A 26298-nucleotide genomic window follows, 5' to 3' on the forward strand; every position below is an offset into this window, starting at 1 on the left:
TAGCAAATAATTATTTTATTGACCAATATACATATCACAGCTTTTGTTACATGTTGACATATCTACAACAGGCTACTATTCACAACTTGAAAATAAACAATGTCTGCCACTGTTTCATTTGTACATACAAACCCAGTGGGTGTAACTTGAATGGTGTCACCAGTTCTGGACACAATGACGTAACAACAGTTTGGAACACAATCAAGTAACAACAATTTGGAACACAATGGAATAACAACAGTTTGGACACAATGGAATAACAACAGTTTGGACACAACTGAGTACCAAGAGTTTGGGAATGTTATCAAATCATAAAAAGAAAAAGTTGTAACATAACTTAAACCAGAGTTGCCTTTCTGAAGTTCAGACTGATTTGCTTTAACAGATAAAATTATCTGATGTTAACTGTATTGACAATCAAGTCTTTGAATGACAATCAGAATTAACACACATAAGGAAGAGAATGGAACTTCTTGAGAAGTTGACATCCATCAATTCTCCTCCTTATGTATTGACAACCTTCCAAAAAAGTAATTATTATTCAAAATGTGTGGCATCTTAAATATAACGTAAAACATGATATGAGTCTCAGTTGTATTAACACAAATTGTTGCAGTATTCACATTACATAACTCCAATAGCATTCACGTCATTTAACATCATTGTCCACTGAGCTAATAACCTCCAGCGTGTGTTCACCTGGTCCAGACACTGACGAGGGTGACCAAATCTGACTGCAATACCAAACCACGGGTCATTTGTAAGAAGAGGCCCATAGTTCCAGCATAAACACACTCCTACACTTGTTCAACTGTATACAACAAGACCCAGGGCATGTACAGCGCCGTCTACGAGGGCTGGGTGGAGTTGCCATCGTACATGGAGAAGCCTAGAATCTCCTTGGAGAACATCTCCCCTGTGACTGTGTAGGGGAGGTTCTGGTCGATGAGGTCCCCCGCTGCCGTGGCGTCAAAGTTCTGCAGCTCACACTTGCCCCCCTCGGGGTTGAAGCCCATCAGAGTGGTGAGGTACTCGGCCAGCTCGTACTCCGTCATGTGTTCACCTGCAACAGAGAGGCCACTCATCAAAACAGAACTGTATGCACAGTAAGTACACCCAGGTACCAAGTACTGGTCAGTGGTACACCCAGGTACCAAGTACTGGTCAGTGGTACACCCAGGTACCATGTACTGGCCAGTGGTACACCCAGGTACCAAGTACTGGTCAGTGGGTACATCAGGGTGTCAAGTACTGGTCAGTTGGTACATCAGGGTGTCAAGTACTGGTCAGTGGGTACATCAGGGTGTCAAGTACTGGTCAGTGGGTGCACCCAGGTACCAAGCACTGGTCAGTGGGTACATCAGGGTGTCAAGTACTGGTCGGTGGGTACATCAGGGGGTCAAGTACTGGTCAGTTGGTACATCAGGGTGTCAAGTACTGGTCAGTGGGTACATCAGGGTGTCAAGTACTGGTCAGTGGTGCACCCAGGTACCAAGCACTGGTCAGTGGGTACATCAGGGTGTCAAGTACTGGTCGGTGGGTACATCAGGGTGTCAAGTACTGGTCAGTTGGTACATCAGGGTGTCAAGTACTGGTCAGTGGGTACATCAGGGTGTCAAGTACTGGTCAGTGGTGCACCCAGGTACCAAGTACTGGTCAGTGGTATACCCAGGTACAACATATACAGAGTCAGTGGTGGTCAGTCCATACCTTTGCTCTGCAGTATTTCCAGCAGTTCCCCCCTCTCTACAGCAGGACCCTGGTCAGTGGGTATCCCAAGGGTGTCGAACGCCCACAAGATCTTCTCCGGGGACAGGCCAAATGCTGGCCGATGATTCACATACACTGAAAACAAAACCTCCAATCACACAACAACCTTCGTAAAGTTTTATAGTGGCTATTAAATGGAGATAATTACATGTAATTGTCTCCCGTTGATTGCGTTTGGGATTGAACAGCAGTCAACTAATCAACTAATTAGTGGTCAACTAATCACATGTAACTGGACACAGGTTTGTCTGTACTGCTTGTACTCACACTTGATGAAGTCTCCGAGGTCGATGTCGCTCACATACTGCCCAGTCTCCACATACTTGCTGAACTTCACCTCATTCAGCATGTCCTCAATCTGGCAACACGTTAAGAAACAGTCAGTATATGATTTCAAGAACTGGTAACCGTCCATGTGTGTCAGGTCAGAGAATCAATATTTCATAACCATCAATAGTTCATTTTCAAACTTATCAACACTGTTCAATTGTTTAGCATGTTATTCAAACTGTCAACCCAAAATTTACACAATTTATTAATGCCTAATAACATAAACAAATCTAGAAGTCTAATTTCCCAGCCAAGACTTTTAAGCAGGTTCAATACAGGAAGGGGAACATTAAAACAAAAACCTGCAATTTTATTTCTTTTTTATTTCACTTGACCAATAACTTGGTCTGTAGATCACTTAGAAGAATATGTTTTCTATTTTTTCTAATTTGATAAATGTAAACTATTGACCCCCGTGACCCCATAACCCCTGCCACTGTTTACTGACCTCCTGTGACCCCATGACCCCTGCCACTGTATACTGACCTTTGACCCCATGACACTGTAATATTTACTGACCTCCTGCAAGCCCATGACCCCTGTCGCTGTATACTGACCTGTGACCCCATGACCCTGCCGCTGTATACTGACCTGTGACCCCATGACACTGTCATATATACTGACCTCCTGTTCTGAGGGGTAGAAGCCCATGGCTCTCATCACAAAGGGCACCTCTGACAGCGGGATCCTGATGGACACTTGTCTTGTTTCCATGGTGTTCACACTTTGACTGAAGGGAAAGTAATCCACAAGTTAGGGACTTCAAACATGTCCAAGACCTGGGGCAACATTATTTATATCCAGTATTTCCTGGAATAAATTATACCTTTTTAAAAAACAATACCTGACCCCTCAGAATGTGAAATGGCCAGTCCTTTGCCATCAACCTGTCACCCCTTCTCTATGACAACCCTGGGTCAATACATTGTCGTTCTCAATCTTCAAGGGTATTATATCTCCATTCTAACAACACCTCCACTCTCATAACTCTACTGTGTAATTCCCCCTTCACTCTCAAAACTCTACTGTGAGCAAGATTTAAATAGCATGATACTAAAAGCCACCATCGGATCAGCCGATTCTGTGCTAAGGCAGAGATGGAGCAATGGAGGTATGTTTCTCAAGGTGTCAAATGGGTCCAGGGTATTTATTGTTAGAGAATGGAGATTTTATACCCAGTATATTGGAAGATGATTTATGGGCACAACAACACGAACAAGATAAACATATTCATGATATCTACATTGACATCCATTTTGTCTTGTAGGGGACAGACATTGATCTATGCAGCTCATCCTGACACCGTAACATCAACAGTCAAGTCATTTCAAGCCTCCTAACGATGCATGATGCTATCAGCACAAACAGATCTTCAACCCAGTTGAGCTCATAAAGGTGACCGGAAATCTAAGACCGAAATGTGTAACACTTACCTCCTGATCTGTGCGTAGTAGAAGTAGTCCTCTAACTCTGCAAACAGGTCGCCGTCTCTGCCACCATCCAGTAAACCGTAGAACGGGATCAACTCCTCACCTCCCAGCTGAGCCTGGGCTTCTAAAGCACTGCAGAACATTGTAACACTCAGTAATACTCTTTATAAGAGAGCTATGCAATAAATCCCAAAGAACAATGAAGAATGAAGTGTGGTCTATTTCACGATAAAACATTGTTCTAGCATGACGCCATTTCTGGAGATTTGTATATGCTTGATGACACCATATATTGGATGACATTATTTTTGTGAGGGAAGTAAGACAATCGGTATTAGGAGGAAAGGTACAGATAATATACATTGTGATTGTGAGAATATGCAGGAAATACCCAACTTAACCCACCTGTTCGTAAAATGGACTTGTCCGACATTTCCGAGGTCGGATTCTATTCTATTAATTATTAAAATTTGGGTAAATATTTTTAAAACTTGTATATTTTATGAACATGTTTAGAGGCTGTACATAGTGTTGCTATCTCATATAAGAAATAAACAACTCGCGATCGTTGTTGATCGTACAATAAAACACTGCAGGGAGTATAAACCGATCTTGAGGGGTATGTGGTGTGATGTACCCTGTCTGTGAGCCTCATGGCTCAGGGTACGTAGGCTCACACACAGGGTATATCACACCACATACCCCTCACGATCGGTTGACAACTTAGTCTGCCACCCCATGACAAATGAAGCTCTGTAATATACTGAAAGGATTGTTGGTTAAGTCAATAAGACAGTCCCAGCTTCTTTAAGGGGGTGAGTCCACCTTTAAGTGTTGATGTCAATGACGAGGCTGTGATGAAGCTTCAGTATCTAACTGATCCTAAGAGTCAAAGGTCACTGCAAGCCTCAGCGGATGATGTGTTGGTGACTGACTTACTTGATGTTCACCTCCCACATGTGAACGGCTGCGTCCGCTCCGCCGGCAGTGAACAAGTAGCGGCCATCACCACTGCATGTCAGGTTGGCTACCTGTAACAACGTAACCAGCACACTGTAACCAGCTGTGTTACAGTAGAAAGAACAAACAAACTACTCATATCCCTGCGAATGATATGTTTTACTGAAGGTGAGGTGAGTTGAAATGGGGTTTAACATTGCGTCCAAGATTATGCACTTATATAGCGACGTGGATGCACGTATGTGTGTGTGAGGCTGCTTGTACTAGGCCTGACTAATGCTGACTTTATAGTGCTAGCACACTGAGATACCATGCCGCAGTTAAAAAAATACATGTAATGTGTCAGGACATCTAACACAGCTTACCCCACTGGGATGAGCGACCAGCGCCATGCTGTTGTGTGGGTTGCCGGTCAAAGGGAGAATACTCATGCCAACTTTGTCCTCTGTTGTGTATGCCAGGTACCGTTTGTCTTTGACTTCATCTTTTGTTGGAATCACTGTAATCCTGAAACATTGTGTCAATAGCGTCATACTTCTTCATACATTTTTATGTTTTTTGTTTTTATCTTTTGCCTGCTATTTTGACTAACTAGATATAAAAGCAAAACAATCGTTCACTTAAAATCAGTTGAAACAATTCAAGTGAAAGTTCAATTTTAGGTCAAAGTTCAAGGATAGGTCAAAGTTCAAAGGTCAAAGTTGAAGTCTTACTTGGTGACAGGAGTGCCATATGTTGGCCCTAGAAGAGTCTTCCTGCACATCTTCGTGGTGGTATTGTACAACTTGAACTTGTACTGAAACCAAGGGATTGTATTGTTGACTGTTGCATGGTTTTTCATGTTCTTCCCCATACAGTAACCTCAGGTTCCTACTCTAGGTTCCTACTCCAGGTTCCTACTCTAGGTTCCTACTCCAGGTTCCTACTCCAGGTTCCTACTCCAGGTTCCTACATGGCTATATACTCCCTGGCCTGCTGATACAGCTATACATATCTGATATCAGCCTAAATCACACCAGCGATAGAAACTAACATTTTTAGTCTACCAGTTCTTATAATGATAACATATAGCAAAAACCTTAAAAATGGCAATTTCTACTAGTCCTTATGATACCTTAACTATTGGCAAGGACTATAGGATGAATGCAAATTTTTTACTCAAAAGAACATTGCTATACTATATAAAAACACATGTTTCCATAATTTCATTACTTCCAGATCTATCAACGGCATAGACTCTTCTCAGTGAAAGATTTAATACGACAAGATACAAATGTGTGAAAAAGTCCTGAATATCCAAATACAGTTCAAAAAGAGGCGTGTTACCAGCTGCAGCAGACACACCTGATCATCAGCTGTAACAATGAAATGCTCTTTTGTGATTGGTGGATACCAGGCCATACACAAGGGGACAGCACTCTGCTCAATCCTGTCTGTGCTGGACAGCCTTATGTTGTCACGGCTACTGTTCTCAAGGTCATACTCAACCTGGAAGAAAAACAAATACCAATTGAAGAGACTGAGATTGTTACACAAGAAATAAAAAATTATTTCTGTATAAAAACAGCAGGGATGGTGTAATATTTTTCAAGCACATAAATAAATCTAGCAATGTTCTACAAAAGATGAGTATGCACTGAAAGAAACCATATCATCAGAACAGGAAGAAAAATGTGGAATTCTATCTTGTTCATGGAATTGTGTTTTTATGCACAATGGTGCAAGAATTAGTTTTCTGTGATCTTGTAAGGGACAGCAAGCTGACCGTTCTGAAGCTTTGTTTGTAAACATAAGCTAATAACCCCCAAATTTACTCCGCTCTTCTCGTCTTTTTACTGCGAAAGGAGTTCCTGCTCCAGCGACACTACCGTGGGTGATGGCAAACGCATCACGTGATCCGACTTTCTCTTGAATGTAAACAAATGCACTTATTCTGAAATAAGAACAGATGGGCCTAATCCAAACCTGTCTGTTCACTTTACATGCTGTTTTGCCTAATTTTGTATATATACTACTACTACTGTGACAGTGACGTTCGTGGCAATATAGCTTTGCACATCAAAGGTGTATTGCTAGCTTTCTGTTGGGCATAATGACAGCTCGTGGAGCCAGCCGTTGTCCAGGGGATGGAGTATTAACTAGTCTATTCCAGGGTATGACCCACCATGACCCGGTCCTCCCCAAGGGAGAGCAGTCTGGGGGCGGTGGAGTCGAGCTGCACCCCGAACATGATATCCCTGATGGGCTTATAGTGTGCGCGGTGTCGCCCCATGTAGGTGTAGGGGGTGCTGGTGTCCATGCTCTCCTTCTTGTATACTGTCACTGTGTACTCCGCATCCTACAAACAGAGACTGAGATTGTTACACAGGAATTATATACTGTCACTGTGTTCTCCGCATCCTACAAACAGAGAATGAGGTTGTTACACAGGAATTATATACTGTTACTGTGTACTCCGCATCCTACAAATAGAGACTGAGATTGTTACACAGGAATCATATACTGTCACCGTGTACTCCGCATCCTACAAACAGAGACTGAGATTGTTACACAGGAATTATACATGTTACTGTGGGCATGCTGTGATGATATACTTACAGCTGTGGCCAGGTACTGCGAGTCGTGCGAGAACGCTATGTGGGTGACAGCATCTCGGGCATAGCGGAACGGCTCCTCCATCTCCTCCTGGAGAGTGATGGCATCCAGAACACGCACGCACCCGTTGGTGAAACCCACAGCTGAAACACCACAGGCAAGTGTTTTAATATGAAAAGTAGGAGATTGATTGTTATGAAACAACTGTCTACTACTATAACATCATCAGTGACAGCACAATCTCATTAAAATCAGATCTTAGTTTTCGCTACCGGAAAACAACGATCTCAGGATGTTCCATTACAGGTCACATCAGAATGACCTTTTGTGAACTTTGACCAACCAATGAAATGACTAACAAGAAGTCAACATTAGCAAATCAGAAATCAGAACTAAGAACTGATTTTAACGAGATTAGTGACAGCAAGATGTGTGGATTATTATTAACTGAACTCTCTAGACCAAACAGAATTTTACTAGACATGGGCTATGGATTAGTGACTTTAGTCACAGACTGAAAATACATTATCTGTGAAAAAAACAGTTCAGGATTGCTGTTCAATTCACCTTAAAATAATACTGAAAAACTAGTTAAACTAAGTCTTATCAAATCCTAGATGTATAATTGGAGAACGCCTACATCTGTTTTACTCACCTAGCAGTCCACCACTAGGGTCATATGTACAACAGCGGATGTGGCTCCCGCGATCAAACACCCGGGACACCATCACGTCCCTGTAGCATACAACACAGCCATGAGAAACACAACATCACAGCCATGAGAAACACAACATCACGGCCATGAGAAACACAACATCACAGCCATGAGAAACACACCATCACAGCCATGAGAAGCACAACATCACAGCCATGAGAAACACAACATCACAGCCATGAGAAGCACAACATCACAGCCATCAGAAACACAACATCACAGCCATCAGAAACACAACATCACAGCCATGAGAAGCACACCATCACAGCCATGAGAAGCACAACATCACAGCCATCAGAAACACAACATCACAGCCATGAGAAACACAACATCACAGCCATGAGAAACACACCATCAATGCCATGAGAAGCACAACATCACAGCCATGAGAAACACAACATCACAGCCATGAGAAACACAACATCACAGCCATGAGAAACACAACATCACAGCCATGAGAAACACAACATCACAGCCATGAGAAACACAACATCACAGCCATGGGAAACACAACATCACAGCCATCAGAAACACAACATCACAGCCATCAGAAACACAACATCACAGCCATGAGAAACACAACATCACAGCCATCAGAAACACAACATCACAGCCATGAGAAACACAACATCACAGCCATGAGAAACACAACATCCCAGCCATGAGAAGCACAACATCACAGCCATGAGAAGCACAGCCATGAGAAACACAACATCACAGCCATCAGAAACACAACATCACAGCCATCAGAAACACAACATCACAGCCATCAGAAACACAACATCACAGCCATGAGAAACACAACATCACAGCCATCAGAAACACAACATCACAGCCATGAGAAACACAACATCACAGCCATCAGAAACACAACATCACAGCCATGAGAAACACAACATCACAGCCATGAGAAACACAACATCACAGCCATGAGAAACACAACATCACAGCCATGAGAAACACACCATCACAGCCATGAGAAACACAACATCACAGCCATGAGAAGCACAGCCATGAGAAACACAACATCACAGCCATGAGAAGCACAACATCACAGCCATGAGAAACACAACATCACAGCCATGAGAAACACAACATCACAGCCATGAGAAACACAACATCACAGCCATGAGAAACACATCACAGCCATGAGAAGCACAACATCACAGCCATGAGAAACACACCATCACAGCCATGAGAAGCACAACATCACAGCCATGAGAAACACAACATCACAGCCATGAGAAACACACCATCACAGCCATGAGAAACACAACATCACAGCCATGAGAAACACAACATCACAGCCATGAGAAACACAACATCACAGCCATGAGAAATACACCATCACAGCCATGAGAAACACAACATCACGGCCATGAGAAGCACAGCCATGAGAAACACAACATCACAGCCATGAGAAACACAACATCACAGCCATGAGAAACACAACATCACAGCCATCAGAAACACAACATCACAGCCATGAGAAACACAACATCACAGCCATGAGAAGCACAACATCACAGCCATGAGAAATACACCATCACAGTCATGAGAAACACAACATCACAGCCATGAGAAGCACAACATCACAGCCATGAGAAACACACCATCACAGCCATGAGAAACACAACATCACAGCCATGAGAAACACACCATCACAGCCATGAGAAACACAACATCACAGCCATGAGAAACACAACATCACAGCCATGAGAAACACACCATCACAGGCATGAGAAACACAACATCACAGCCATGAGAAATACACCATCACAGCCATGAGCAGCACAACATCACAGCCATGAGAAACACAACATCACAGCCATGAGAAACACAACATCACAGCCATGAGAAACACAACATCACAGCCATGAGAAACACAACATCACAGCCATGAGAAACACAACATCACAGCCATGAGAAATACACCATCACAGCCATGAGAAGCACAGCCATGAGAAACACAACATCACAGCCATGAGAAACACAACATCACAGCCATCAGAAACACAACATCACAGCCATGAGAAACACAACATCACAGCCATGAGAAACACAACATCACAGCCATGAGAAATACACCATCACAGTCATGAGAAACACAACATCACGGCTGATACCATGTATCCTGGTAGTCAGGAATGTCTTTGTACCATCATCAAAATATTTTTACACTCAAACTTCAAATTCATCCTAAAATTGTACCACAAGGGAAGTCTTAATTCATTGATGGAGAAGCAGATAGATTTGAACCTTTACTACAATATTTCGCATCACTAAATCGACAAAACAGTACTTACTTTTGCTCATAGTTCCAGATTTTGAGAAGCCCAGAGTAGCTGCCAATTGCTAGGTAAGGACTAAATTAGAAGAAAGTAAAACGTGGTTGTTGATAAACATCCTGAATTTCAACATATGGAATAATGTAAATAATGACAAATATAATCGCATGGTAGAAATGTACATTCATAGAAGTCACACCCACTCATATCTATTATCCAATTCCAATGTTGTCTACGTTAAATGTTTTGACAACTTCAGTGACACAGACTTTGACCAATCATACTTTTGATAAATTTGTATTTTCAATAGACATGATAAAGAAAGAAATGGATTTAAAAAACAAGGAAACAAAACCTTTCCCCTGCATCAGTTACTTTACTGTCAAATCTGGCAAACCAAAATTTCACAAATTTGAAACAGAATGTTTTTTTCTTCCCGTAAGACATCCAACAACTAATATATACCCCGGGGTACATTTATTTTCACAGGAGAGAAGGGAGGTAACTCTAATGGCCCCCAAGGGCAGATAACTCACTGTGTGGGGTGGGCGGCCAGGGCGTGGATGGAAGCGTCATGTTCCCGATGGATCACCTGCAGGAAGGAGTCGTGACATGACAAGGTAGCAGATGAAACATTGGCTGCAGATAATGAGGCTGACAACCTCCCTCTCTATACCATGAGGTACTAACACAAGTGTGACACATTTATCATCACAAGGTCACAAGTTACAAGGAAATACTTGAATATTTGTGTGTTACAATCAGATCTATCTAGTGACCGAAATTATTTCTTTCAGTATTGTAGCTCAAGGGTTGTGGTGTGACAGCATGACGTACTATTATCAGTACCAGTCCCAGACAAATTCTGCAGCTAAGATTGCACAAGTCTGTGGTAAAAACAACTATTTTTCCCTAAAAAATGAATACAAACTTGTTCTTTTACTTAAAACTCTTCATGTCTCTGAGACATGTCTTCACTTAACTGTTCAGTGCAAATTTGACAAGCTGTATGGCAGCGGCCATGTTTTCTGACCCGGATGTTGATTTTATGTAACATGCTCTGCTTGGACGATTGATATGTGATATAGTCAGTCATATTTAGCACAGGAAAGTGGGCTTGATGTGGCAAGGGTGGATGCTAGACTTTGATAAATAGGCAAGTGGACGCTCTTGCCTCGGGAAGATGACAGACTACATTCCTGACATAACATGTTAAGAAAATAGAATGCAAACTGCTTCCGAGGATAATCTGTTGCTACTTTGGTGCTCATGTCACACCATGTAGTTTTGATTTAGTGTCGAGCGTTTAAAGACAGTCATCGTGTCATACTGCGAAGTCGGAAGACCCATAGTACCACGTGGCCTACATTCCCAATCTGCACATGACAGGTACCACATCTTGATTAGACATATCTTGCAAACAAACAATTCATTTAGTAAACACTGTGTACTGCCTTGTGTTTCTTGTTACAGAGAAATAACACCCAAACCGCTTGTGAAACAGCTGCAGTGTGTGCCCAAAACGTCTGAGAGTCCCAGCCCGAAAATGGCACTTCATTTTCAGTAGATTTTAGTGTCATTAGATGGACTGTTATTAGCTAAGCTACATAAACCGAACAGAATTTTACAAGACTCCGGCTTCGTACTAGTTGCTCAAGTTGGAAACTGCAGCCGTTCGATACCTCCCTTTAACAATGTCGGAATTGTTCATATCTATTCATAACACTGCAATAAAATTCTTTCATCCAGGGTGTCTTTTAACTGATGTGTGAGTGTCTGAGAGAAACTACATAAATATTTAGGCAAGAACAATTCTTTTTCTGTTTTGGACTTTGACTGATTCTGTGGCATCTCACACTGACAGAATTACTGTGTGAGTGAATCTGGTTTAACGCTGCTTTGAACGGTACTTCAGTTACCACACTGTGTGACATCTTGGTGTGGGAGGAAGTCAGAATGTTGCAGCTCTTGGACGTTTACCACTTCGGTGAAACCCACGAGCATGGGTATGGTGCTGACAAACTAGAAACATAATCAGGGCTAATGTGGGATTCGAACCCATAAACACAGGTTTCTGGCCCACTAAAGGGATGCAACTCTGCACAGCAATTCGTAGAGCCTTAGATGAGTGGGCCACAATTATGGCTAATTTAACCAACACAATTGTGATAAGAATACAATTGTTGTATAAACTTGTACAAACCTCAACCTTGGTGCCATCTGCTGTGATGTTGCCAAATATTGCGATGCTGCTTCCAACAACAAAGTCTCGGATAACAAACTTCTTGGCAGCAATGGTGGCATCTGGGGGGTACTTGGTGTTCTCAGCTGCTCTGTCGAAAACAACATACACAGTCAAACACTGGGGAAACAACATACACAGTCAAACACTGGGGAAACAACATACAGTCAAACATCGGGGAAACAACATACACAGTCAAACATCGGGGGAACAACATACACAGTCAAACACTGGGGAAACAACATACACAGTCAAACACTGGGGAAACAACATACACAGTCAAACATCGAGGGGAAAACATACACAGTCAAACATTGGTCTCAAGGAAATGGATGACTCATTGGACACAGTCAGCAATCTAACTACATCATGGCAGTGGACCAGACAAACCAGTGACTGATAGCATGAGCATGTTGTTTAGGTGAGATACACAATCACCTCTGCCTGGTGACAAACAAACACAATTCCTGTTGAGTCAGGTCTTTCGTGACAAGCATGGGATACTGGGGACCTCTGCCTCAACATTTGCACAAGATTTGGAAAAGGATGATAATATCAAAGATTAACAAATACTTTCACCCCATTACATTGTTCAAATCCTTAAAAGTCAAAATGAGCGGCAAATGATACAACTATCAAACAATAAAATCCTCCCTAGTTCTGACATCTACAACTGTTTCCTCAAACTGACAACAAACTTCAATAATACACTTCATGAATGTGTTTGATCCTGTGTACTCACATAGGTGTGAACTCAGGGACAAAGGAGAAGCACAGCGCATTGACTGGCCCAAGGCCGAAATCCTGGTACCTGAAATACACAAAACCCACATGAAGCATTTCTACTTTTTAACAACTGTCGACAGACACTGTCTCCAGTGATTGCAAGACCTGTGAGTCAGGTGTCTATACCCAGCGGGTTACCTGCACTTTTCTATCTGTCCTGGGGAATCCTATAAATGTCTGTGTCATGTGGTTGAGAGAAATGAAAATGGGGGTTCCTTGGCGAACACTTTGACCAAGTTCATGTCTGCAGGGTGATGACACATGACTCACTTCACCTGACTTCCATGATATAAATGATGTGATAGCATTAACTGGAGATGGGGGTGTTCTTGTTTGAAGAGATACTTCCTTATGTTTATGTGCTGACTGATGAACATGGACAGGTTGAATGTGAATGTATTTCTTATCAGTATGGAAACGTTAGTTAGACTTAACACGTTTGTTTATTTGTTTGTTTCTTTCTTTGTTGTTTAACGCCGCACTCAGCAATATTCCAGCGATATGATGGCGGTCTGTAAATAATAGAGTCTGGACCAGATGATCCAGGGATTGACATCATGAGCATCGATCCATGCAACTGGGATACCATGACATGTACGAACCAAGTCAGTAAGACTGACCACCCGATCCCGTTAGACGCTTCTTACGACAAGCATAGTCGCCTTTAAGGCAAGCAGGGGTTGCTGTAGACCTATTCTACCCCGGAACTTCACGGGTATAATGCGTAACAAGTTTCCATAATTTAAACAGCCTCAATATTTGTGCATTCCATGAGACTCGGTCAGCTCAGAGTTTTTCCATCCATTCTTAATGTTTATGCACAACCGGTGGACTGTTTAGTGTCCGGTTAAACCCTGTACACCATTAACAAACTATGGAAATATTGATTACATATTTTTTACCTTAAAAATAGATTTGATCTTTTTCCGACCCATGAGACAAATGTTTTTTGCCCTGCAAATAATTTGAAGCGTATTTCTGCTATTTCTAGTCAAATTTGGTGTATGCAATAAAAATAGAAATTTACCAGTAGATAAGCTTGAGACTCTGATCAAAGAACTTGACATGACCAGCGATGTCCCCAACGACGATGTATCTGTCTGTGATGGTGAGTACGTTGATGCCACGGTCCTGCAGCTTGATGATCTTCAGCGCCTTCTTGTTGGCCGTCTGCTCTGATGTTACCACTGCATGACAAGAGACACTAAGCCTTTGGCATACACATTCTCATTAGAATCAGATCTTTCTCTCTGATACAATTAATCACTGCATGACTAGGCATGACTAAGCAAGGCATTCAGACCAGCATATCTTATTTACCGTATTTTCTTGAGTATAGTGCGCACTTTTTTTCGAAAAAACACAGCTGTGTAGAAGGGGGTGCGCATTATACACGAATTATGAGTTTGGATGTTTTTTTCCCCCATGGAAAGAAATTACCGTGAGCACGAAACACCGGAAATACCATGTCAACAAATCCATACTGAAGTACGCAAAATAATCATGTAATTACACTGTCTGGCTATAAAAAGTGTTCTTTGTATATCTGGACTTATGTTTGTAACTTATTTCATTAATTTCATTCAAAATTCCTTATAATATTGTTTTTATTAATTTTGGCGAAATCGTGTGTGAAGCGATCGGAAGATCGCACAACTCACCGTTATTAACAGCAACCACGGTCAGAATACCGCTATTGATGCCTTGAAACAAACTTTAGTTGACAGAGAATGGATACATATATCATAAATGACATACTTTGACTCGTTAAAAGTCATATTTGTTTTTGTTTGACGATTCTATGTCAACATGAAATTCTCGCGATCACGCGATCACGTGCGCGTAAGCCTTGACGGTGACTGGTCAGACTGGTTCCATGTAAAAAAAGCGATCAGCTGCTTCGCTTAGGGTTATTATTATTTTAAATATGTTTAGTAAAGGCTGCATATAATTAAGAAAATAATGGAATATATTATTCCTGATAACAAAAATAGTTTCAGATACAATTGTTGCCGATCCTTGCATTAAAAATCCTATAAAGTTATATCATTGGGTGTGTCTTGACCGAATCACCGGTCGATTCCAAGAAAACGTGTGTACAGCTGATTGCTGTTTCCGGCTTAGTTTACGAGAAAATACACAAGGTAATCTTAATCCCTAGATATAAAACAATGCCTAGCAGAACAATAAATACTATTTAAACGGTAAATAAACATGTCTGGTGATTTTTTATCTCAAATTTCGAATTTGTACTGACGAAGTTTCTCAGCACCCGTTCGATTGCCGGACTTCGCTGAAAGGGTATGGTGTAAATTTTTTCTGCGCATAATATTCAAATTTCTTTTTTTCCAAAATATTGAACCTGCTAGAGGGGGGTGCGCATTATACATGGGTGCGCACTATACTCAAGAAAATACGGTAGGTACTTGCCAAAACTAACTTCAATGGACAGTTCCAAATGTAAATAAGAAAGGTTGCGGGTGATCCTGACAGCTCACCTTTAGTGAGGACCTGGTTGTTGTCCCAGACCACGAGGTTACCGAGGGAGGTTCCTGTAAGGGCGCGGGTGTTGCTGGCCTGGAAGATGGACTGGCTGTAGCGCCCCACAGGCTTGTTGAAGTCCTGGTCCGTGAGGGGCGGGGCATAGTACTCCATCCGGCGCTCCTCCTAATAGGGAATGACAGGGTGGAGATTGGTCTTAGGACTGTATCATATTTTGCTGACCCCACATTTTTACACGCTCACCCCCCACTACCCCTCCACCAAATACTTTTCATGGTTTTTTTTATTTCACAAAATGGAACTGAGTTATTCTTTTTATTGCCCCTCCCATACAGTGGTGATAAATTTGGGGACCCCCATTCACCCACCCACACCTTTTCTATGAGAAATAAGCAGTACCTTATTTCACAAATTGTAGCGGTTGATTGACTTATTATTTCATACTGATAACAATGACCATTCAGCCTAACACTGAATATAACACAAATATTCATTGAACAAGTAGATCAAAGATTGTTAATGATTATTTTTATGGATCAATTCTGTTCTAGTTGCCCAAATTATATTTAGAGCACACCTGACCATCTCAAAGACCCATGTGGCACACTAGAAACAACACGTCAATGTCTGCATGGTAATGTGGCGATGCTGCTGTTACCATGGTTACTCACCCACTGGAAGAAGATGACCTGGGACTCGCTGTTGGTGACGAGGAAGTGGATGTCGTCGGGATTGAAGAAGATGTAGTTCTGAATGCCGTACTTGGGGTTGAGCTCCGCGGTGCACACGGGCGTCTCGCCGTCAATAGTCCAGTCCCAGATTGACAGGATCTGGGGGACAAATGGGTGTTGAAAACGTGAACTTTACTGTATTCGACGTAATAAGCACCCCGCTCTAATAAGTGCCCACGGCGTTATTTGCTAATATAATGGCTAGTGAACAGTCCCAGTTAGCACAGTTACACACAGATTCTTCTTCCATATCATTTCAGGCTGTCAGGATAAACCACAAAATTTACAATCTTTCAACCTTGTTTTTAATCTCACCAAAATCATATTCTTATAAGAGCCCCCTATTTCTAATTTTGAGAGCGCCCTCGGCGCTTATTACATCGAAAACAGTATTCATATTTTGTGATCTAATACATGTTTCGTAGGTTGTTTAACGCTGCACGCAGCAATATTCCTGCTACATGATGGCAGCCTGTAAATACACAAGTCTGGACCAAGCAAACTAGTGGTTGATATATCAACAACATCCCACATTTGTTTGTTCGTTTGTTGTTAAACGCCGCACTCAGAAATATTTATGTCTGTAAATAATCGAGTCTGGACCAGACAATCCAGTGATTGATGTCATGAGCATTGATCCACACAATTGGGATACGATGACATGCATCATCCAAGTCAGCGAGCCTGACCACCCGATCCCGTTAGTCACCTCTTACGACAAGCATAACATCCCACGTTGAGTCTCAACACTTTACCCATTCTGTCTCCTAGTAGTAGGGACCTATTCCCACACAATCTAAAATATGCTAAATAATACCTGTGTTTCTGAAGCACTTAGGGTTGCTAGGTAACGAGCATCTGGGGTCAACGCCACGGCAACCACGCCTCCCTCAGGATTTGGATCAAACAAGGTCTGGATGGGAATGCTGCAGACAGACAAAGCAGAACCCCATTTGAGCTGCTTCCCAGCATAAAGACATTGTGGATGAGTAGAAAGTGGTGAGGTGAATTGGGTTTACGTAGCAGCATTTAAGTTTATTTCAATCATACATGTACAGTCGTGCCTCGTTTATACGGAAACTTTCGTCATTTCACAATTTGTCCGTATAAACAAATTTCCGTATAACTGAAACCAGCTTCTTACTGGAGGAGTTACCTCCCTTCAATTATGCAACTCATGACAGATGACAGAGCAAACAGATACATCCACTCAATCTTTATTCAAGACATACACGTTTCAAAAAATCTGTCCTGGAAGTTTGAACTTTACCACATTTTGAGGTTTGAATTTTAAACAATAATTCCAAATTGTCCAGATCGCCTGTGTTCTCGTAATATGTAATCAAGGTCTCTATACAAGCACAAGCGAAATTCAGTGCCATAATGCTTACTGATGGTTTCCAAACTTGCTGACGGGTGTTTTTCCTTAAACAGACAAATTTCCCTTTTTTCGCGTACAATAAACAAGCTCGTCTCAAACGTAACTCAGTGTCACTTTGTTAATTGACTTCTCACGAATCAAAGGATTACCACCAGTGGAAGATTACTACCAGCGGAAGTGTATTGTCCGGGTAAGTGAGACAATTTTGTGTGCATTTCAGTGTTTTGTGTATGAAAATGACCATCCGGTTCCGGAAACTGAATTTCTGTATATACGGGTAAATTTAAATAGTAATTATTTCGTTTTGAATGAAAATTGTCCGGAAACCAAGGTTTCCGGATATCTGAAGTCCATATAAGCGGGGCATGACTGTATTGTAATGTGCATGCATGTATGTATGAGTGTGAGTGGCTGCTCATACTACTCCGGACTTATGCCGGTTTTATAGAGTTAGCCCAGAGAGATCACATATACCATGTCACATTTTAACATGGATACCCCATTCAGACACAGGGGTGGGGTTGGATTATATCAACAACAAAACAATTGTCCCGGAAAGAGCTTGACATTAAAAACAAAGGTGATTATTCATGTTTAATGGTCCTCCTTCACACTCTCCTCTACTACAGCAGACACAAGTCCGACTAACAACCTACCCGGTGTAGGTGTCCCAGATGATCACCATGGAGTCGGAGCCCTTGTCCCCCGTCACCAGCCAGCGCTTGTCCTCACTCACACACGTGCATGTGATCGGGTTGGCCTGGAGACAAGGAATCAGTGGTGAATCAGAGAGTCTATACTTGAGTCAGTGAGCCAGTCAATGTGACAATCGGTGAATCAGTGAGCCAGTCAATGAGACAATCGGTGAATCAGTGAGCCAGATAGTCGGTGAGTCAGTGAGCCAGTCAATGAGTCAATCGGTGAGTCAGTGAGCCAGTCAATGAGACAATCGGTGAATCAGTGAGCCAGTCAATGAGACAATCGGTGAATCAGTGAGCCAGATAGTCGGTGAGTCAGTGAGCCAGTCAATGAGTCAGTGAGCCAGATAGTCGGTGAGACATTGAGCCAGTCAGTGAGTCAGTGAGCCAGAGAGTCATTGAGACAGTGAGCCAGTCAGTGAGTTAGTCAGTGATTCAGTGAGCCAGTCAGTCAGTGAGTCAGTCAGTGAGTCAGTGAGCCAGAGAGTCATTGAGAAAGTGAGCCAGTCAATGAGACAGTGAGCCAGTCAGTGAGTTAGTCAGTGAGTCATTGAGCCAGATAGTCATTGGGACAGTGAGCCAGTCAGTGAGTTAGTCAGTGATTCAGTGAGCCAGTCAGTGAGTCAGTCAGTGAGCCAGATAGTCAGTGAGTGAGTGAGCCAGTCAGTGAGTTAGTCAGTGAGTCAGTGAGCCAGAGAGTCGTTGAGACAGTGAGCCAGTCAGTGAGTCAGTCAGTGAGCCAGATAGTCGGTGAGTGAGCCAGTCAGTGAGTCAGTGAGCCAGTTAGTGAGTCAGTGAGCCAGATACTTGGTGAGTCAGTTAGTCAGTCGGTGAGTTAGTCAGTGAGTCAGTGAGCCAGATACTTGGTGAGACAGTGAGCCAGTTAGTGAGTCAGTGAGCCAGATACTTGGTGAGACAGTGAGCCAGTCAGTGAGTTAGTCAGTGATTCAGTGAGCCAGTCAGTGAGTGAGTCAGTGAGCCAGATAGTCGGTGAGTGAGTGAGCCAGTCAGTGAGTCAGTGAGCCAGAGAGTCATTGAGACAGTGAGCCAGTCAGTGAGTCAGTCGGTGAGCCAGATAGTCGGTGAGTTAGTGAGCCAGTCAGTGAGTCAGTGAGCCAGTTAGTGAGTCAGTGAGCCAGATACTTGGTGAGTCAGTTAGTCAGTCGGTAAGCCAGTAAAAAGGTTAGTCAGTGAGCCAGTTAGTCACTGAGTCAGTGAGTAGTGTCTAACCCCACTTAGACACCTGGGTGGACACCAAGAATCGAGAATCTTCTGTTTGTAGTTTAACGCTGCAGTCAGCAATATTCCAGCTATATCTCAAACACCTGCAAATAATCAAGTCTGTACCAGACAATCCAGTAATTGATGTCATGTGCAGCGTACCAATCGTCAGGGTACAACAACATGCCATCTACCACGTTGCCGAGACTGATCCCGTAGCCCGTAGTCACACAACCAACACAGGTCCGTGTGCGAAATACACATAATGTCGGAGAGCGTAATATCTCCAAATCATCATCAACAAGCACAGGATGCTGGGGACAGCAGTATCTCACAGTGTCTCCAACAATCAACCCCACATCGCTGATGAACAGACAAATATGAAATGGTGAAGTTTATGTGAATCATTTCCAGTCATCATCCTTGATCATCCAGTGTCATGTATTTTCTATTACATGTATTACAAATGTCACAGGCCCATTCCCATTCTTGCTTACAGTATTTTCTCAGATGAGAAATTAAAGACTAATGAGGTTACACTTCGACAACAGTCTAAAACTATGTCTTTTGAAATTATCATTTGGTATTCTTACTAGAAGATATTCCCTAACATTTAAAACTTGCACGTATGTACTAATCAAGAGATTTAATCATACTGGTGGTAACATACACATAAATAGGTGTTTTGATGGTTATTTTTGATGAAAAGATGATGGTACAATGTAAGAAAAAAGCTTACAATGTTTTACTTGGAAACTTTTATACATGTTTTAATGTACATACGATGTCTCATAAGCCTGTAAAGGCTGGGTGTAATACCGATGATAATTGATTTTTTTGTTTTTATGCAGTATGTATATGTTATTTGCCCGTGACATCTTAATAAAATATTCTCTCTCTCTCTCTCCTATACTTCGGCTGAATTTGTAGTCTGATTCGAATGACTTCCATGCTGCCTTCAATTAGACTGGGTGGTCAAATGTGTGTCGTCAGATGATCACACAGAGAGGTATCTTGCCAAACTAAGAGATCTGAATGAGACTGCTGTGACTTACATGTCCCTGCAGTATGTGCTGTTTGTTGTTGTGGAAGTCGTAGAGGACGCCGACGTGGGCACACGGGTACATGATCACCTTCCTCACGCCATCGGTCAAGTTCAGCACCGGGACACTGCGGTTCAGGCCAAATGACCACACCATGTTCTGTAACACAGGAGGGAATTAAGCAGGGCATAAGTCATAATGGCTTTCTTATAATATTGTGTTAAAAAAACATTTAACCAAAGTAGATGTCTGGTTCTTGTCTAATATTGTTCAGATATTTTACCAGAATGACTATCAACACGATGAATATTATTTAGCATTTTATTCTTTTTAATTTACCTTGTCATTCCTGACAATTAATTTTCTTTGTGCCTCTTGGCATATTTACATGGAAAATAGAAAAAACAGCATTAGAAACTAAGAGTTTTAGTCCACTAGTACTTACAAAGATAACATATACTATTAGTGAGGATATCTTAACTATTGGGCAGTTTGGCAAGGACTACAGGACTAGTGCCAATTTCTAACGTTGAAAAAACAGAGAATTGATGTACACAGAATGAAAGTCAACACAACACCTAAAGTGTAAGCAAAGCTAACTACTAACCAGAGCTGAGCTGGACATAGTTCCCTCGAGTGATGTGTCCGTCCTTTCTCTGGAGGGGAGTCGTGGCGCGTCAGGAATAACCTCAACATCAGCCTGTGTGGGAGGGGGTTGGGCGGGATACCCCACATTACCCTCCTCAGGGGGTGGGGGTGTTCTGCTTGTCTCCCCTGCACCTGGAGGTGGAGACTGTCGTGGGGTGCCTCCCTCAGCATCAGGTTGAGCATCAGGTTGAGGGGAAAGTCTTTTGCTGCCTCTTGTGCTGCTTGATCGAGGCCTCTCCTCTTTGGCTGGAGTTTCACTTGTATGCTGAGCATCCTCTGGACCTTCCACTTTACCATCTGTAAAGTCCTCGTCTCGAACCGTCTCTTGAGCGTCACCTAGCAATTTAAGAGACTGTAGGCAGGGAAGATTCACCAGCTGTGCGATCCGATATGTATCACGATACCTTGCTCACGATCAGATGCATATCACGATACTTGAATGTGCTCATATCTGTGGTGCGTAAGTTATCTTTTTCAAAGTCACGATGGCCAAATACCTGGCACACTGACGATTTAAAGTTGGCAGTGTCAGGTATGGTGCCATGGATGAAACCATTAACGTTTTCACAAGTAATTAGTGTTTGGTGTAACATTTATTAACGAATACATTTAGGTAAGAATCGGTACTTTTTACTTTGAGTGCGACTGTGATCAGAGCTTGTAATGAGAAATAAATATCGCGATCCACCGATCCACTGCTAAGCATTACAGGTTCAACTTGACTTATTGTCCTTTGGCCAGTGGCTAGTGGAAATAACACAGTGCATGCTATTATTCAAATCAGTTTACCATTAACATAATCAGGGTGAATAAAAGAATAGAATCCATGATCACAGGTTTCTGATTAATAAGAGATGCACACGTGAACAACAAATTGGGCAACTGAAACTTCCCCCCTGGGCAGTGTTGGAGCCCCTAAACCTTTAACTTTTAACATTGAGGAAAAGACAAGGACTCGTTGATTAACATGTTTAATTTTAAACACTGATATAACATGTCCTTTTATATAATTGAATGAGTTTGTATCAATGCAATGTGCAGTCCCTTGTGTTTCATGCTTGTCATGAGAGACAACTATATAAAGGATCGGGTGGTCAGGCTGTGATTTGAGCCCTTCAAGTAGCGACATTTGCAACCTAAATTACCATTATTGAATTACCAATTACCTGTATTTATTGCTTGGATGGCGAAACCGCATTATCAGTGGTTCATATTGGGAAAGGGAGGTCACTCTAAATTCAAACAGGAGCTATCTCCGTTGTTTTCGTATTTGCGAGAAATGGCGTCAGTCATGCTGTACGTTGTTGGTCCAGCTATTAAATGCCCAGCTAATCCCTAAGGTAAAACGTATTCTTAATTAAATGTTTGAATGCATTATATATTTATGTTTCCATCCGTACATCTTCTAAGATTGGTTTAGTGGTGATAACCATTTTCTAAAATGTGGGCCCACATCTTTCCCGTCATCTATGGTGATTGAAACAAGTGGGCCCACATTTTGTATTTCGCCTAGCTTCGTTAGGTTGTTTCGTTAGTTCTGATAATTAATCCCTAAATGTGGGCAGACGTTCTTCCGTCATATTGATTGCAACAGGAGGGACCACATTTATTAATCGCGAAATTCTACTTAAATATTGATAATCATTTTCTCAAATGTGGGCCCACATTGTTCCCGTCATATATGGTGATCGAAACAAGTGGGCCCACATTTGTATATCGCCTAGTGGGTAGACGTTCTTCCGTCATAGTGATTGCAAAAGGAGGGGCCACATTAAAAAATCGCTAGCTTCATTAGCTTGGCTTACTTATAACCATTTTCTAAAATGTGGGCCCACATTGTTCCCGTCTTATAGTGATCGAAACAGGTGGGCCCACATTTTTAAATCGCTGGGTTTCATTAGGTTTGCGAAGTCATTTAGGCTAGTGGGCTCACGTTTGTCATTATGTGACATTATATATTATTCATATTTTGTAATATTGATGGGAAATATCTTTATAAATCATTTCGTGTGACATTAATTCCATGAAAGGCACAAAAGTCTTTGAAGTTTGAATAACTGCGTCATAGCTGACCACACTAGTTTTACAAAAATAGCTACCAAGCAAGAAACTTAAATCTACTTCAAATTAAATTTACAGAGGCAATACCACTCATTCTACTTTTTCCAATATAACAGTTCAATCTAATCATAAGTGTAGGTGGCGATATAAGCCTGAAAATATGTCTACACTTGAATTGATCTCGGACATGATACAAGCCTCAAACGTTTTCGAGAACTTGTTCCATAAAAGGAATAACTCATGAATATTAATGACCCCACGACCTAGTTTGGCGATGTTCGTAGAAGTGAGTTCTGCTGTATTGCCATCTTATTTGTACATTTTAATCCAATTATAAGTCATAATACTTATTTTAAATAGACCTTCATGAGTTCGTTATGAGGGTTTGTTTACGTAGTATATATTCTCAAAAACAAGTGCGTTTAGTTTCGAATGTGGGCCCACCTCAAACTTTCGATTAGGCAAACGGAGTTAGCTCCCTTCTCGAACCACCAATAATGCGGTTTCGCCGCTTGGATGGCAGTCTGCGCCCATTAATAAATAAGCTTGGCGACTAAAATATTTCACATATTGAAAAAAACTTGAGCAGAACATCGCTTGTATGTATCAACATCATGACTTCCCTGGTTAGGGGGGTAGTGTAACTCCTTACAGGGATACTGAAGCCTATCCTGCTTCTGATGCTATCGTCTGTAGTGCTACAAGGTTATGTATTTCTGGTCATGTACACATTTCTCAGTTTACTTTCACTATAGTGGCATGTTCAAATCATAGAAGAATATTTGACATATTTTCAAGAGCCATCGCTAAGCCAAACAGTCGATCACAGAATGATGACATGAATAACACTATAACAGAACTATGGCTATTACAGCCAGTAGTCCTAAAAAGCGTTTATTAGATGCAGATGTTGGTGGGCAGAGAATCAGAGAATTCAGCATTGGGATGCGAGACGACCGAGATTACTTCACCTACTGTGAATGTGTCTGATAGTAATAAATGAATGGAAAAACCAAGCCAAGGCACAACATAATAAATAAAGTGAAAAGATAGTAGCAGTAATTGGCTAAGTGAATTCCAGTGACGATCTTTCAACAAGGGGAATTGTACAATGACTTGTCTTTATTGCCACAAGGTTTCACAGTTTGTTGTTGAGACATATCAGAATAATAGAAATGTCTTCAATCTTCTCATGTCTTTTTATTTAATTTCTTTGATAATATATTATTTGTAAGCCTAAATCAATGTGGCTCCTAAAATTTTAATGTGGCTCCTTGAAGTTTAAAATGGCACCTATAAAAATAATACCAGAATCCAAGAAGCTCCTAGGAAAAAATCAAAGCTTGGAGTGCTGGACTTAGCCGACTGTGGGTCATCATTCTCAGACGGGGTGGGTGTTGATCTTGCTATCAACCACTGGTTTTCCAATCTCAAACCTCATCATATACCGGCCACCGTGATAAAGTTAGGTTATCAACAAACATACAAACATGAACACACGACATGTTTTTCATACAAGTGTTTGAAATTAGGGCTGTGTTAGGGTACTTGAGGTTTGCTCCCGTAGTATTTGAAACTAGGGGCCCCCTTAATTTCCAACATTTAACATAAGCTTAATGTCAAGGACCCGTTGAATTGCATCCATAATTGCAAACACTGCCTCCTGTGTTGCATTGATAACTTTAGCGCACAACAATACAGATTTATATTTGTGTGATGCCATACCTTGTTCCTCTGTTGGCTCTGCTTTTTCCTCATCTTCTGGTTTTACATCTTCAGATGGATTTTCTTCTGCAGCTTGCCCCTGCGCTGCTGCTACTTGACTAGTTCCCTCTGTTTCTTCTCCCTCTGCCACAGTTTTGGGTATAGTCTGATCTTCCGTTTCTTTATCTGATTCCTTTACCGGTTCTTCTTTGGGGTCATTCGGTTCATCCTCTCCTCCATCTCCTTGAGCTGCAAACTCAGGGGCAGTGTTGTCAGTCTCATCTTCACCACCTTTCCCATCTTCTTTTTCTTTGGGCCCATCTGTCTCGTCACTTTGGTTTTGATTTGTAATCTCTGCAACGGGTACCTGACCTGCTTCTTTCTCGGCCTCTACGTCGGCTTTCGGGGATTCTTGTGTATCCTGTACATCGGTATCATTTTCTTTAGGTATTTCCTGTGCTTCTTCTGCCATATTGAAATATAACGGACGGTGTTTTCCAACACTGACCTGCGAAAACACACATGCACAGCCTCAAAACCTAACAATCATGCCTGACGCTGTTGCTATGCTACGGTGTTTTTAGGCGACACGTTCTCCGGCATGTCGCAATGGATATAAATTATACCTGATAAATGAATACATGAAATGCCTTCATAATACTTATGCAGGTTATAACAGTATCATCTTGTTGTATGATAAGAAATTCCATACAATACGGAAAAATAATTGCACTATTTCCAACAAACATAGGGTCTCATTTACGACATACCAAACACACGTTATACCTAACAACTAATGTTCCTCTTGGTTCATTCAATCAGCATGAAGCAGACGACAAATAATATAAAAGTGCATTCAGTAGAGTTATTCATTGAAGAGAAGAGTATAACAACAACAAACAACAAAACAAGTGCAAGTATAATGTATCATTTTGTGAAATTAATGTCGTAAGCTTAACACAACTTTTAAAATGGTGTCATAATAACCGTTGGTTTAATATGCTAATTCAATTCAAGCGACGCTAAACCCAACCCACTCACTCAGTAGACACTCACTCACAATATCCACGTCCCTATGGTACCTATAGTGTTTATCACTAAACCTCATTCTGAGCAGAGATAAACTGTAAGTTATAAACATTAAATGGAAATGAATGACATGCAAGCCTGGTACAAAATTTCAAACCTTTGAT

General features: G+C 41.7%; 1 protein-coding gene across 1 annotated transcript; it reads right to left on the reverse strand.

The window, feature by feature from the left end:
- On the reverse strand, nucleotides 1-25680 carry LOC124132045 (cilia- and flagella-associated protein 251-like). Its single transcript, XM_046495637.2, has 24 exons — nucleotides 25127-25680; nucleotides 21300-21676; nucleotides 20705-20851; nucleotides 18387-18490; nucleotides 17167-17275; nucleotides 16290-16448; nucleotides 15615-15783; nucleotides 14144-14303; nucleotides 13073-13141; nucleotides 12292-12421; nucleotides 10625-10680; nucleotides 10107-10166; nucleotides 7741-7820; nucleotides 7089-7228; nucleotides 6655-6828; nucleotides 5835-5978; nucleotides 5204-5286; nucleotides 4856-4997; nucleotides 4470-4561; nucleotides 3534-3662; nucleotides 2725-2830; nucleotides 2038-2128; nucleotides 1711-1845; nucleotides 1-1063 (listed from the first exon to the last, which is right to left on the reverse strand). The coding sequence occupies exons 1-24, from the start codon at nucleotides 25575-25577 to the stop codon at nucleotides 849-851; spliced, it is 3522 nt and encodes a 1173-aa protein (XP_046351593.2). The 5' UTR covers nucleotides 25578-25680; the 3' UTR covers nucleotides 1-848.
- Between the last annotated feature and the right edge of the window lie 618 nt (nucleotides 25681-26298).

Source organism: Haliotis rufescens, unplaced genomic scaffold, assembly GCF_023055435.1.
Source record: "Haliotis rufescens isolate VD_foot unplaced genomic scaffold, xgHalRufe1.0.p SCAF_15, whole genome shotgun sequence".
NCBI classification, from domain to species: Eukaryota; Metazoa; Mollusca; class Gastropoda; order Lepetellida; family Haliotidae; genus Haliotis; species Haliotis rufescens.

Bases quoted from the DNA above. Each gene is read 5' to 3' on its own strand.
- LOC124132045 (XM_046495637.2), bottom strand. From the start codon at position 25,577: ATGGCAGAAGAAGCACAGGAAATACCTAAAGAAAATGATACCGATGTA. The intron at 14,304-15,614 runs GTGAGCTGTCAG...CTTGTCATGCAG, and splicing joins CAACCAGGTCCTCACTAAAG to TGGTAACATCAGAGCAGACG. The intron at 1,064-1,710 runs GTATGGACTGAC...TCTCTGTTGCAG, and splicing joins GGAAATACTGCAGAGCAAAG to GTGAACACATGACGGAGTAC.